Below are 13892 nucleotides of genomic sequence, written 5' to 3' on the forward strand. Positions count from 1 at the left end.
CAAACTATTCAAAGCCAAATCAATAGTACAACTACTTTATTGTGCCCAATTGGGGCATTTTTCCAATTTTGCAATCATTAGAATTTGTTCAATCCAAAATTTTAAGGTCAACTCTTCAAGTCCCAAAATGTGTTTCTAATACCACCCTGAAGTTGAAAAAAGCCCCATGAAAACTGAGGCCAGAGTTTGGATGATCACATTCTACTATTGTCTAAACAATCCTTTTCCCCCTTGGCCTCACTCCTATAACCATGAGGGATGACTTTCAACAAAAGGAATAAAGCAAGGGCAATTCAAATCTAATTGTTGGGCTTCTCTCCAAGAATCCACATTCCATATGATCAGGCCAAAGGTCTTATTAAATAGCATATATAAGGCAGCTAGCTCCAACTGAACCTAGCCAGATCTGCAACTTTTATTGGCAATGAATCCAACAAGTATTCTGCTTTGTCCATTATAGACTGAATAAATATTCAGTCTTGAAGTAGCTAGCCATCAGAGGGCCTTCATTCATTTTTCTGAGCTGTTCTTGAAGGCAGATACAAGAAAATTTTCCACCTGAAGGGGCAATACCCCTGTGACTCTAGACATATAGAAATAACAGAGCATGTGCTCATACAGGGCTTACACTATAGGCATTTGTACTAGCCGTATCTCAATATAGTGTTGCTAGGTTTTGTACAGCAGTGATCAAAATTTGTCAAATGATGGTCTATGCCTCAAACCTGATTTGTTAGTTGAGTATTTTGTTATTATATTAATTTTTATCTCCCTATATAATTTTTTTTTAGATTTCTGGTTTTACATATACATTATAGTTTTTTTTTAATTTTGTGTATTTTGTATTTTTTTAACTTTTCAAATTCTTACCTATTTGTATTCTGCCCTTCCTTTGCTGGTTTACAATCATAAGATTTGTTTGCGTTCTATTGTAATATCAGTTACTAAATGATTGGCCATAGGTTGAGAACTATTGACACATTACAATTTTGGGACCTTTTAATTAATTTTTGTTATAGTAAGAGTTGTGATGTAGAAAGTTGAATTTTATACATGTTAATGTTAAAGTCCTAAGAGTTTTGTATTTCTTGCTGATAACTAGATTGAACTGGATTGAATACTTATTTGAGTTGCTTATTTTTAATAGATGAGTTATGGGATGAAAAAATATATTTATTAGCTAAGAAGAGATTATGCAATGGCTAAGGCTTGCCATGATGAGGGAAAATAGCTTTCTTAAGGAAGGAGAAATTATACTATTTTCCTTGTTTCTTTGCATTTTTCTCTTTTTCTTTTCTTCCAGTTTGTATATCTTATATTGTTCTATTAAATTGTTTTATTATATAAAATTATAAAAATAAAATTATAAAAAAATAATAGATGTAATTATTTCTAGTAATCATTAACTAGCACAATTTCAATAATGCAGCTTCTTCAATCCTGATTTAGTAGAGCTTCTTACCTTCCTCGTAAGTATCCACAGGCATCCTGATATCATCTGTTGTTGCTTTCATTTGTTTTCATTCCTGCTGTATATTGGTTGGGATGGCTCTGGAAAGAGCAGAACTGGGCAAAGTATACCAAAGCATAGAGGATGGCTCTCATTAGGAAATTAAGAAGCTCTACTAAATTCAGGATCCAAGAAGCTGCAATGCTATCTATTACAAAAGAACCTGCTCTTATTGGAAATGCTGATGTGAGGGAAGAACAGTTGTTGTTAAGCAACCAATTTCACATTTTATACCATACTGCATATTAAATAATATGCATATAAGAATTACATAAATATATACATAATCATATAAATAGTTGCAAGAAAAATGGGATTTTATTAGATTTAACACAAAATTGCTCACGAATAATCATAGCATTTTACCAATACTAAGGATTGAAATTCCACAACAAATGTGAATTCTCTGCAAAACAGATACATTTGCTGCTTAGACTGACTTATTCTCTTCATTTGAGGCTGAAGACGTAGTGTTCTTTGATACAAGTATCTCAGATCCTACTGACAAGGTATTAGAAAGGGAGATTTGTGTCTCAGAGTGATTTGCCAGGTATATTCCAAAATTAGTCTGAAAAAAAGGAAATAGTACATTTGTCAGCTTATAAAATGAAATCAAGACTTCCAAAACTAGACTGCAAAAATCAGGACAATCATTAAATGGAAACAAATCGTTCCAGATTATTGTAATCTACTTATAGTAGTCATAATGAAGTAGATTATGCAATATCAATTTACAGTTCTCTTGGATAAATAAAATCCAGGAACTAAGACAAAGATACTAAGCAGTTGAAAAAAGGAGAGCCACATTTTAGATGATACTTACAACCATTCTTATTTTAAGTTTTCTAAATTTATGCTGATTTTCTAAGTGAACATTATAATATTTGTAACAAGTGGTTTATCAATGGAAACAATTACTCAAAGACATAATGTCTCCCTTTGTATACATACTCTAGTTGAGTTTAATCATACATGCATTCAATTTGATTTCTATACTCCTGCACTCATCAGAAGTTATTGATGAATAATGGGTCCTTCCTATTCCTTATTTCTATTATTCTCTGATTTTGCCAGAAACTACTTTTCTGACCAAAAATGGTATCATCTCCAGAGGTTAATCTGTAGAATTTATAAAATAGCCCAGAATTTTCCTCAATATGTTTTATTAGATGTATTCCATAGTTGAAGTTGGTGATATTCAAACTGAATGTTTCGGGGGAGGTTGGTGTGTGTGTGTGTGAAGGGAAAGAGTTTTACACAGAGAACTTAACTATGAGGGAGAGAGGCCATTAAGAAATAGTATGTATAAATAAATGTGGAAGATAAACAAACACATAAATAAATAACTGGTCACTTCATACATATAGCTCCTTTCTCTAGTTGCATCAGGTGTATTTATTCATGAAAATTATATGTCACCCATTTCACCTACAGGTATGTGTCTTACAATAAGTTAAACAACAAAATAAAATATTTATAACAATAAATAAATTGCAAATGAGTTAAAATTAACAATGATGGTAAAGAAGGGAGTAGGATGCATATGGGCAGGAGGTGGGTTAGTCCATTAACATCTCCAGAATGACATTGTGTTGTCAGGCTAGGACAGGCAATCAATCAATCAGTCACCTCTTCCTGCTTTGTTTGTACTTCCATGTCATTAGATAAAATGATATTCCTTTTATAATTCTTCCACTTTATTACCAGTCACCTTTGCTTTAAATATTAGTTTAAACACTGTATATATTAAATAATGATCAAAAATTGAAGATAATATTTTTACAGTAAAGAAAAAAGCAGTGAAAGAAGAGGATCGGAAGACTGGATCATTAAAGCACCAGTGCTTGTACACTGACCTTTCTGTCCCTAATGGACGACAACCCTTGCAAAAACTCCTTGTTTCGCTGTCCAGTTTGTTGATTAATGCAGATAACCAGGCATCTGTGACATGGTCCTAAAACCTGAAATTTACATAGAAAAATACTGAAATATTAGGCAGCTAGAATTCTGGGCAAATGTAGCCGGAAGTGTCTAGTAATTATTTTTACTAGGATCGTGATAAAGATAATCTAAACTCTTTTGGGGCTGAAGCAGCTCAGAAAGTGGCCAAATATGCCTTGATTCAAGACAAATGCTAACTTTTCCTAACTCGGTCATATAATGGGGAATTAAAAGGTAAATGTTTCTCTTTGTGCCCATTGAGTAAAATGGATTTGGCTCAATTCTGATGAAAATGTACCTGTAAATGATTAATGTTTGAATGAATTACCACAGCATGAGGTGACAGCTACTAATGTAATTGGTTTTGAAGGAGATTTAGATAATTTTATGAAAAACAAAGCTGATCTTGAACATTCAATATTACCCCTGAGTTGAGAATCACATGCTGTTAAATACCAGCTGAAAACAGCAAGATATATTTGCAGTTTCTGTTTGTTTGATCCAAAAAGGTTAGTTTGGTTGTAGTCTATAAAGAAGCTAAAACAAGCTGCTTTTTAAACCTATATAGGTAGCCAATATTATTTTCTAGGATCACTTTTGGTTTCCTGCATCTTGTCTTTTCTCATTAGGCTTTGCAATTACAACAGAGAGCTACAGCCATTCCATACCCTGAAATGCAGAGGGCCAATGGCAATCTGATCCCACGAGTCTTCTTCAAATGGCTCATTCGTTCTGATAACAATGTTGGCCCGAAATCGATAAATTAATTCCTGAGGAAGAAATGATTCACCAAGGCTGTTTTATAGAGACAAAGAATAAAATAATAATTTAACTGGAATGAGACATAACTTTAGTTTAGTTAATTTAGTAAAATTATAGCTTATTATTTAAAATGTAGTAGCGACTAAGGTATACAGATCTAACTGTAAAAGTGAAATATAGTAATCCTGGGAACAATAGCAAATTATAGGTAGAGTTACAATAAAAATCCACAAAAACAAAAATAGAAAATTTTAAATTGTCTAATGCAAATGCTATTACAGGTAACCCTCAACCTATGACAGCCTGCCCAAGTGGTGACAACCATGAGACAAGGCAGATAAGCAGCAAAGCCAAAAAACAGCCCAGCAGAGTAGAAGAACGTAGCTAGATTAAGGGCCAATGCCATATTCCAATACTGGAGAGGCTTTCAAACATCAGGAGACTGCAAGCGTCTCCTGGTACTTTCTAGCAGGGGTGGGTTTCAGGGGACACGCCTTGGTATGTGAGTACCCGTTCATCAAATTTAACGTATCTTCTGGTACCCGTTCTTCCGGAGGCTGCGTGGAACACTCCCTCCCATGGCCTGTTCACTCTCCCGCTCGCCCAGTCGCCACTCGCTGGCCGTGCATGTCCGCCCCAGGCTTGCCCCACCAACAGCCGCCTCATTACCAATAAGGGGTGGGAAATCCATGCAGAGGGAGGAAAACGCATGCATTCCCCACACCCTCCATTGGAAACGAGGCAGCTGTCAGAGAGAAGAGGGCAGCACACGCCGTGTGGGCTTGTTCAGCAGCCAAAGAAGGAACAGGAGAGGATTCGGCTGTTGCACAAGCCCACAGGTATGCGCTGCCCTCTTCTCTCTGACAGCCGCCTGGTTAAAAAGCCAACCCCGTGGCGTTTTTCCCTGGGGGGCTCCACAGAACATCCCAAAACCGATACCACCACATCTGCCCTCTTCAGGAACAGTCCCTCTTTAGAAGGACAAGGCCCCACTGGTCCCCTCGTGTTCTTTGTCTTCCGGCCACATCCCCACGCAGTGGAAAGCACAGGCGCATGCACGCCCCACACAATTACAGCAGGACCAAAGCCCCTCTCCCAACTGGCTTTCCTCCCTCAGAGGGCTTAGGAGGTAAGCTTCTGCAGAAGCCTGGACGAGTTAAAACAAGTTCCTGCCATTTCAAAATGTCCGAGGCTGTAATTGTAAAGGGTGCGCACGCCTATGTTTTCCATGATGTGGAGCCACAGCAAGGCTCTAAGCGGCCGGCGATGACTCCGGAGCCCATCCAGGAGACAAGAAATACGAGGGGGACCCTGCCCTTCACACATGGGCTTTGGAGTCATTGCTGGCCACAGAGAGCCTCGCTGTGGCTCCATGCCATGGAAAACATAGGCACGTGCGCACACACGGCACAATTACAGCCTCAGAGACTTCATAACAGTGGGAACTTGTTCTCACTCACCTGGGCTTCTGCAGAAGCTTTCCTCTGAAGCCCTCCAAGGGAAGAAGGGCCAGTTTGGTCCTGCTCTGTGCTGTAAGCTTCCCTTTGAAGTCTTGGGATGTTCTGTGGAGTCCCCCAGGGAAAAATGCCACTGCCAGGTACTTTTAACCATATATTTTGGTCTTATGACTGCAGAATGCTACAAAAAACCATAAATGCAGGACAGTTGTTGAGTGTTTCAAATGTGATTGGAACACTCAACAAGGTGACCACAGTAGGTGTGTGTGTGTGAGTGAGTGAAAGAGAGAGACAGACAGTCAGTGAGAGGCACAAGAGACAGAGAGAGAGAGAGAGAGACAGCGAGGGAGGGAGGGAAGAAGGGAGGGAGACAGAGAGAGATAGACACACACACACAGAGTGAGTGATTAAGTGACGGAGAGACAGAAAGACACACACACATACATGCACAGAGTGACAGACAGAAAGGTAGGCAGGGGAGAGAGACAGACAGACAGAGAGAGAGACAGACAGACACAGACACACATACACACACTCAGAGTGACAGAGATGGGGGGAGGGAAGAGAGACAGAGACAGAGAGATACAGAGAGAGAGAGAGGGAGAGAGGAAGGGAGAGAGACAGAGAGAGACAAAGAGCCACACAGAGCCAGACATTCAGACAGACACAGAGAGAGAGAGGCAGAGAGAGAAAGAGAAAGAAAGAAAGAAAGAAAGAAAGAAAGAGTGGGAGAGATGAAAGAAAGAAAGAAAGAAAGAAAGAAAGAAAGAAAGAAAGAAAGAAAGAAAGAAAGAAAAAAAAGAGAGAGAACTTATGACCACAATTAAGCCCAAAATCTTGGTTGCTAAGCAAGAGCGTCGTTAAGTGAGTTTCACATTTTCCAAGTTGGCCATGCCCACCCAGTCACATGACCACCGAGCCACGCCTACAAACAGGCCACATCTACAGAATAGGTTCTAAAAAAATTTGAAACTCACCACTGCTTTCTAGCCTTTAAGGAAGCCAGTAATCTGCATGCAAAGATGAAAACTTCAGGACAAGGAAAGAAGGAAGGAAGGAAGGAAGGAAGGAAGGAAGGAAGGAAGGAAGGAAGGAAGGAAGGAAGGAAGGAAGGAAGGAAGGAAGGAAGGAAGGAGGGTGGCCAGGCAGGCAGGCATACAAAAGTAAAAGTGCAATAAGAGACTTACGACAATTGGGACTGGAATTTGTCATTGTTGTTAAGCAGTTGTTGAGACACCTATAGCATATATGAATACTTTGCTCAATAATCGCAATCCCAACATTCCCAGTTATAGTCATTAACTCCAGATTTTTAAGCGAACAGAGCAAACATTATCTGCTGGATTTGAGAGCAAAAGGAATACCTGATGGAGGGTTCCTTGTACTGCTAAAATCTGCCTCAAATATAGTCCTTTTGCTCTCAAATGTTACCACAGCTTGCCACGGGATTTCCCTTTTCTGCAATTGATGGAAGGATTTCAGCTCCCTTCCACATCCTCCACGTGCAAAATTTCCTGTTGGATTTCTAATTAAGTTTCTGGGGGAGCTGGCAGAGAAGATTATAGATGGCAATCACATTATCATGGGATACTTGGCAATCAGTCATAAATATGAGCCAGTTGCCAACTATTCTAAATGCAGTCACATTATAGCAGGGAATGTGTACAGTATGTATGTGTGTAACATTTTATGATGGTTGGAAATGCTTTATGGGTGTTGTAACTTTGAACGATTGTTAAATGGCTGATCATAAGTCAAGGACTACTTATAGAAGAAAACAGAAAAAGAGCTAGGTATAGAAAAAGATATAAAGACAAAAAATGGCTTCCAATATTTTTCATAATGGTTATTTAAGTACAATTATATTTTATTTCCTCTCTCTAAAGTTTCTTCATGACTATCTTTTTTCTATAATCTCTCTTGTCTATTATCCAATGACAGTTCATATTTTCTTCTTTATGCAAAATATAATTGAAGTTTCAGTCACTAATATGTGAAGATGTTGTCTCTAATCACCAATGCCAACCATTTGTGAAAAATCCTGCCAAGAAAGCTATACAGACTCATCTGGTTAATCACCAGGAGTCAAGACTGACTTGAAGGTGCATGTAGTCATTCCCACACACAAAGGAGTATTTAGTAGGTAGGAATGGGGGTAGAGAGGAAAAGGCTTGGGAGATAGGGGATGCCATCAGAGTGTTGATGGAAGGAGTTGGCGAGTGAACTGCTATTTGGGAATGAGGTTAAAAAATGTAACATTCACTTACCTCTTGCAACCTTCCAGTTTTTTGTTGATTTTCTAATACTTTAAAATTGAGAGGTTAAAAACAAGAAGCCAATGACTCAAGCCCTCAAGCATCCTTCTGTATTCCCTAACACTGATTGGAATCATCCACAGAGAAAGGAAAGGAACAACTGCAAAAAGTGACCCCCAATCGCAACCCCCACAGCTGAGACCTCCAGAGGTCATCCACAAAGATGACCAATGTTGTCTCAGTACTGTACCATGGCTTGAACCTAAATTTAAGTCCAAGGATGATCTCTTGAGAAGGAAATGCCACCACCTCTTTCAAGGCAATTCAAGGCAGGCAGGACCACCCTTTCCCACACAGAGGTATTCATCACTGCTTGGATCCAACCAACTTCCAGGAAGCCTTCATCAGTCATAAGAGGCATAGATACAGGACACAGACAAGCTGACAGCCAAGAGGAACTGGCCATTTTATCAGGATCAACTGATTCAAATTTCTATCAGGTAATAGCTCATACATGTTTTAGTCACTTCCAAACGATTTGCTCAGAATGCAACTCTGAGTGAAGTCAAGCAGTTTTGTTTTGAGAAATTCTGAGATGATTTGTCACAACAGCCGTACAAGAATTCCCACACTGCCTCCTTACCCAGGAGGTCCCTCATTACTCATAAAGGACCCAGTCACACAAAATGTGGCTGCTAATTTATAAAGATGTTGTATAGCACTGCAGGGAAGTCTGGGGCATCCACTCCCTTTGCAGAACCAATTATGAGCAATTTTCAGATGCAGATGTTCAGCTAGTTGTAAATATAATGGGCTGAACTTTCTAGCCTATATATATATATATATATATATATATATATATATATGTGTGTGTGTGTGTGTGTGTGTGTGTGTGTGTGTGTGTGTGTGTGTGTGTATGTATGTATGTATGTATGTATGTATGTATGTATGTATGTATTTATTTAGTGTCACAACCCCTGGTATGCCCAAATATGGGAGGAAGCTTACTGCTTCCATTCTCTGTCTATCGGCTCGTCACAAGAGACCATCCAGACAGAAACCCAGTATTTTTACTGTTGCCTTTTTACATTTGTGTTGTATTTGTGCTGATAAAATATATGTGTGTGTGTGTGTGTGTGTGTGTGTGTGTGTGTGTGTGTGTGTTTGTTTTCTGAGGTTTTCGCGGGTGTTAGTATGTAGGTCTTTGGTTATTCGGGTTTTCTCCCATGTAAAATTGGAGGTGTCTTGGCGACGTTTCAACGAATGAAGATGACGAATGAGACTTCGTCGAAACGTCGCCAAGACACCTCCAATTTTACGCGGGAGAAAACCCGAGAATAACCAAAGACAGACAGACAGACAGACAGACACACACACACACACACACATATATATATATATGTTTTCTGAGATTTTTGCGGGTGTTAGTATGTAGGTCTTTGGTTATTCGGGTTCGACACTTCCAATTTTACGCAGGAAAAAACCCGAATAACCAAAGACCTACATATATATATATCTTTAAATAATTTGGGGAATAGCATAATCAATCATACTATAGCAGTTTTGGATTAACAAGTGTAACATTCAAATCTGATTAATCCACTGCACAGGGTTATTGTGAAGAAAATAGGAGGGAAGAATTTAGGTATGATTATCACCTCCAGTTATGTTATAGAAAGGTGGGAGAAGCAGAGAAAATTACAATCTTACAAAATTACAAGACCTTCAAATAGAAATAGAATGACTATGGCAAAAAAAGTAAACATAGTAACACAAGCATCTTGGGTGAAATCCCAAAACCTCTGGAGCATTACTTGAATTGGCATTGACAAAAATCACCATCACTCAATTGGAAAAGACAGTTTACTTGGAAAAGTTTACATCTTGCAACAATACCCTCAAACCTCTTCAAACAACATCTACCTATACTTTAGGAAGGACTTGATACAGAGGTGGGTTCCTACCAGTTCGCACCTATTCGGTAGAACCGGTTCGTCAAATCTACCGAACCGGTTAGAAGAGGTTCCACCAGTGGACCCGGAAAGCAGGCCACACCTACAGAAGAGGTTCCAAAAATTTTTGAAACCCACCACTGGTCCTTGGATATGATTATTCTACACTATCATGCTCATATTTATAAAACTCAGTGCCTCTGTGAAAGGTAAGGATGACTACTGCGTTTGTGATGCAATCAGAACATTGCGTGTGTTGAAGTTGTTTTAACGCAAACCAAAGATGCCTTTTAAAAAACATGTTTACATCATATTCTTATGCATGCCAGTGCTGTGTGTGAGGTAATTTAAGGTGGTTCTGACAAATGTCATCGGCATCTTCATATCCGGTCACATAGGCGGCAAGCCACTCCCATCTGGTCACATGGGCAGCAAGCCACTCCCACAAAGGAGGCTATACCCACAGAGTAGGTTCGAACAATTTTTGAAACCCACCACTGACTTGATAGGTAAATAAAAATGGCAAATTCACTCTACACATCTGGATAATTACATTTGTGTCTTGCTACAACAACTTCAAGCAGAGTTAAACAGTTAATTTAGATTCCTGCATTGAACGGAATTAAACCTGATAGTTTAAATGTCTCTGTCCAACTCTATGATTCTATTAGCAATAGCAAAACCTGTTGTTCATATTCCAGCCCTCCAACCCTATGGGTCTATGAAAACAAGTTATAACGCAGGAATGTCAAGCTGCCTACAGGATAATAAATGATGAAAGCATTGTAACAGTATGGTAAAGCAAATTCCTCCCTTTTTCTATTTGCCATATGCAAAAGGGGCATCATTGTGATACAGGCTGTTTTTATCATGTTAACAAAAATTTCAGATCCTGCGGACTCTGCATGATTGAATTAAGCATCTTGGCCTGAAATATCTTAAAGTGGCATAAAAATGTCCAAAGCAAAGAATTTTTTTAAAACTACCTACCTTGCAGTAACCTGTTCTCTCAGTTGTAAAATACTTGTCATATTTATCAGGAGATACTGTGCTTCATTTACTAAAGAAAGTGAAGGAAATACAGCTGGGGTCTCTCCTAAAATACAAAGATTGTAAAGTGATAATAGAAATAGTGAAAACAAAAAATCCATTTTCTACTACAGAGTTTTTATTTACTGAACATAAAGTAAAACACAAGTATTGCTTCTAGTTAAATATTCTCTATTTGAAGCCATCTATTAAAGGCATCTTTTACCTTAGGTACATCAATGGTCAGCTCCATCACACATAACACCACAACTGAGTCACAATTTGCAAATTGCACAGCCTTTAACAGGCTTAATGAATTGGAAGCATTTTGATTATATAATACACTAATACTGGGGCAAACTATAAACATTAAAGTAAATTGCTCTTAAGTATATTTTAGAAATCCTAAAATGTTTATATATTATGGTGATTTATAACTCTTATGTCTTTAATATTTGCAATATTATTTATTCTCTAATAAAGATACAAAATATTTACCTTTTTTATTCTCCTTAGAAGAATTTCTTTTGAAGTCTGAACTCTGCCGAATCAGGCGACACTGCCGACCGAGAAACTTAGTAAACCAATCAGCTAGCCTTTCCCCACAATCATATGTCTGTACTCTTTAATGAACAAAAGTAAAAAATAAAGAGAATTCAAAGTCTATTTTGACTGCAAAACTGGTCTAATTATAATATATAATTTAATATCCATTTATTGTCACTCTAATTTTTGCTATAACTGTTATAGCTACATTCTGCATTCAGATGCAAAAATTCTTTCAGATCTATAGTTTTCTCCTTTCTTTGAGAGTCCGCTCCTGGTGACTGCCTGGACTATTCCCTGCAAGATTCCAGAAGTGGTTTGTCCTGGTCTCAGTTCCAAGGATGAGAGAGAATGACAAGCCCCAAATCACTATGTTTATACCATGGGGGAACTGGTCTCCCACTAGTCAGACACTTTCTAGTCTGATACTCTAAGTATTACGCCAAACTGACTCAGCTACTTTTATTGAGATTGAATATAATAACCGAATCTTGTGAGTTACCATATTTTTCGGAGTATAAGACACACCAGAGTATAAGATGCACCAAGATTTTGAAGAGGCAAATTTTTTAAAAAAGTTTTTGCACTTTGCAGACCTCCCCAAAACGCCCTGTTTTTTTGTCAAAAAAGGGCCTGCATAGCCTTTAGGCGGCTTATAAAGAGCTCCTGGGGGCTGGGAAAAATGAGCAAAAAATGGCCCATTTTTTGCTCATTTCTGCCCTCCTCAGCCCCCAGGAGCACTCTGGAAACCTCCTAAAGGCTATGCATGGCCATTTTTGCAAAAGGGCGGTGTTTCGGGGGGGGGGCAAAAATGCTGTATTCTATGTATAAGATGCACCTACATTTTCACCCTCTTGAGGGAAAAAGGTGTGTCTTATACTCCAAAAAATATTCCCTTGCTACGTATAATTCAGTGAATAAACAATCTATCTAAGCATTTCAAATATTATCTGTCTTTTGTGGATTTAAAATGTTTTTTAATCCCTGGTCACCTTAGCAATGCATCTTGCATTTCTCTGAAAAGGTTATCTTCCTTGTTCTCTACAGTCTTTTAGGTGCTGCAATTATTTTCCTTTAATTCTTGTTTGTTTAGTTCAATCTGCATCTTAGAACAGTATTTCTCAAATTATGACCAGAATTGAGCCCAAAATTTCCATTGCTAAGCAAGACAGTTTTAAGTGGATTTTGTCCTATTTTAAGGCCTTTCTTGTCAGAGTTGAATCACTGCAGTTGTTAGTTAATAAAATGATTTCCTCGTTGACTTTTCTTGTAAAGAAAATCACCTGGAAATTAGTACAGGTAATCTTTGACTTATGACCACAATTCAGATGAGAATTTCTGCTGCTAATCAAGGTAATTGTTAAGAGAATTGTACCTGATATAAGCTTTTTTTGCCATGGTTGTTAGGTGAATCACTGCCATTATGTGAATCACTCAGACATTAAGTAAATCCCCCACTGACTTTACTTGTTGGAAGCCAGCTGCAAAGATTGCAAATGGCAATCACATGATACCTGGGACACAGCAACTGTTATTAATTCAGCCCACTTGCCATGCATCTGGATTTTGATCACATGACACTAGGGGTGCTGCAATAGTTATTAAATATTGAAAAACAATCATGTGTCACTTTTTTCAGTGCTATTGTAGCTTCGAATGGTCATCAAATGACTGGTTGTATTCTGCATTTCATGTACAGATAAATTACAACAGCACTGAAAAAAGTAATGTCCTTGCACTTATGACAGTTGCAGCATCCCCTCAGTCAAAATTTGGGAGCATGGCAACTAGTATGTATTTATGATGATTGCAATATTCCAAGGCCATTTGCAATCTTCCCTCCAACAAGTAAAGTCAATGGGGGAAGCTAGATTTGCTTAATGATTGAATCATTCACTTAATGGCAGTGATTTATCTAACAACCATGCCCCCCCCCCAAAAAAAAGATAATAGCAGGTGCAATTAATAACTGCCTTGTTTAGCAGCAGAAAGTCTGATTACAATTGTGGTCATAAGTCAAGTACTAGTTTTCAGGCATTCAGAAGTTACCATATATTTTCGGTGTATAAGATGCACTTTCCCCCACCAAAAGTTGGTGGAAATGTTTGTGCGTCTTATAGAGCAAATGTTGCCGAAGCACCGCACACCTGCCAGCCCCCATCCTTAGGCTTCTGCCTCCCAAGAATTTGCCTCCTTACAATAAATAGCAAGGAGGCAAATTGCTGAGAGGCAGAGGCAGATTTGTTTTCTTTTTTTCCTCCCCAAAAGCTAGTTGCGTCTTATAGTCCTGAGTGTCTTATAATCTGAAAAATATGGTAGGCCTTTTCCTCAGAATCAATCTATTGATGCCCCTGTATCTTTCATATCTTTTGTAGGGTTAACTACACAATTTGTTTCTGCTTAGCAGCATGCAGTTCCTTTCTATCTTAGCTTTACTGTA

General features: G+C 38.3%; 1 protein-coding gene across 1 annotated transcript in view; it reads right to left on the reverse strand.

The window, feature by feature from the left end:
• Positions 1-1822: 1822 nt before the first annotated feature.
• MOCOS (molybdenum cofactor sulfurase) overlaps positions 1823-13892 on the reverse strand; it is a 51973-nt gene continuing 39903 nt past the window's right edge. Inside the window, exons 11-15 of the mRNA XM_014052275.2 lie at positions 11405-11529; positions 10868-10973; positions 4120-4246; positions 3367-3471; positions 1823-2078 (exon numbers count right to left, since the gene is read on the reverse strand). Coding sequence (XP_013907750.2) covers positions 1941-2078; positions 3367-3471; positions 4120-4246; positions 10868-10973; positions 11405-11529 — 601 coding nt within the window. The 3' untranslated portion in view covers positions 1823-1940. The remainder of the gene's footprint in view (positions 2079-3366; positions 3472-4119; positions 4247-10867; positions 10974-11404; positions 11530-13892) is intronic.

Source organism: Thamnophis sirtalis, unplaced genomic scaffold, assembly GCF_051295495.1.
Source record: "Thamnophis sirtalis isolate CommonGarterSnake01/CBP01778 unplaced genomic scaffold, rThaSir2_p1.2 scaffold_4, whole genome shotgun sequence".
NCBI lineage: Eukaryota > Metazoa > Chordata > Lepidosauria > Squamata > Natricidae > Thamnophis > Thamnophis sirtalis.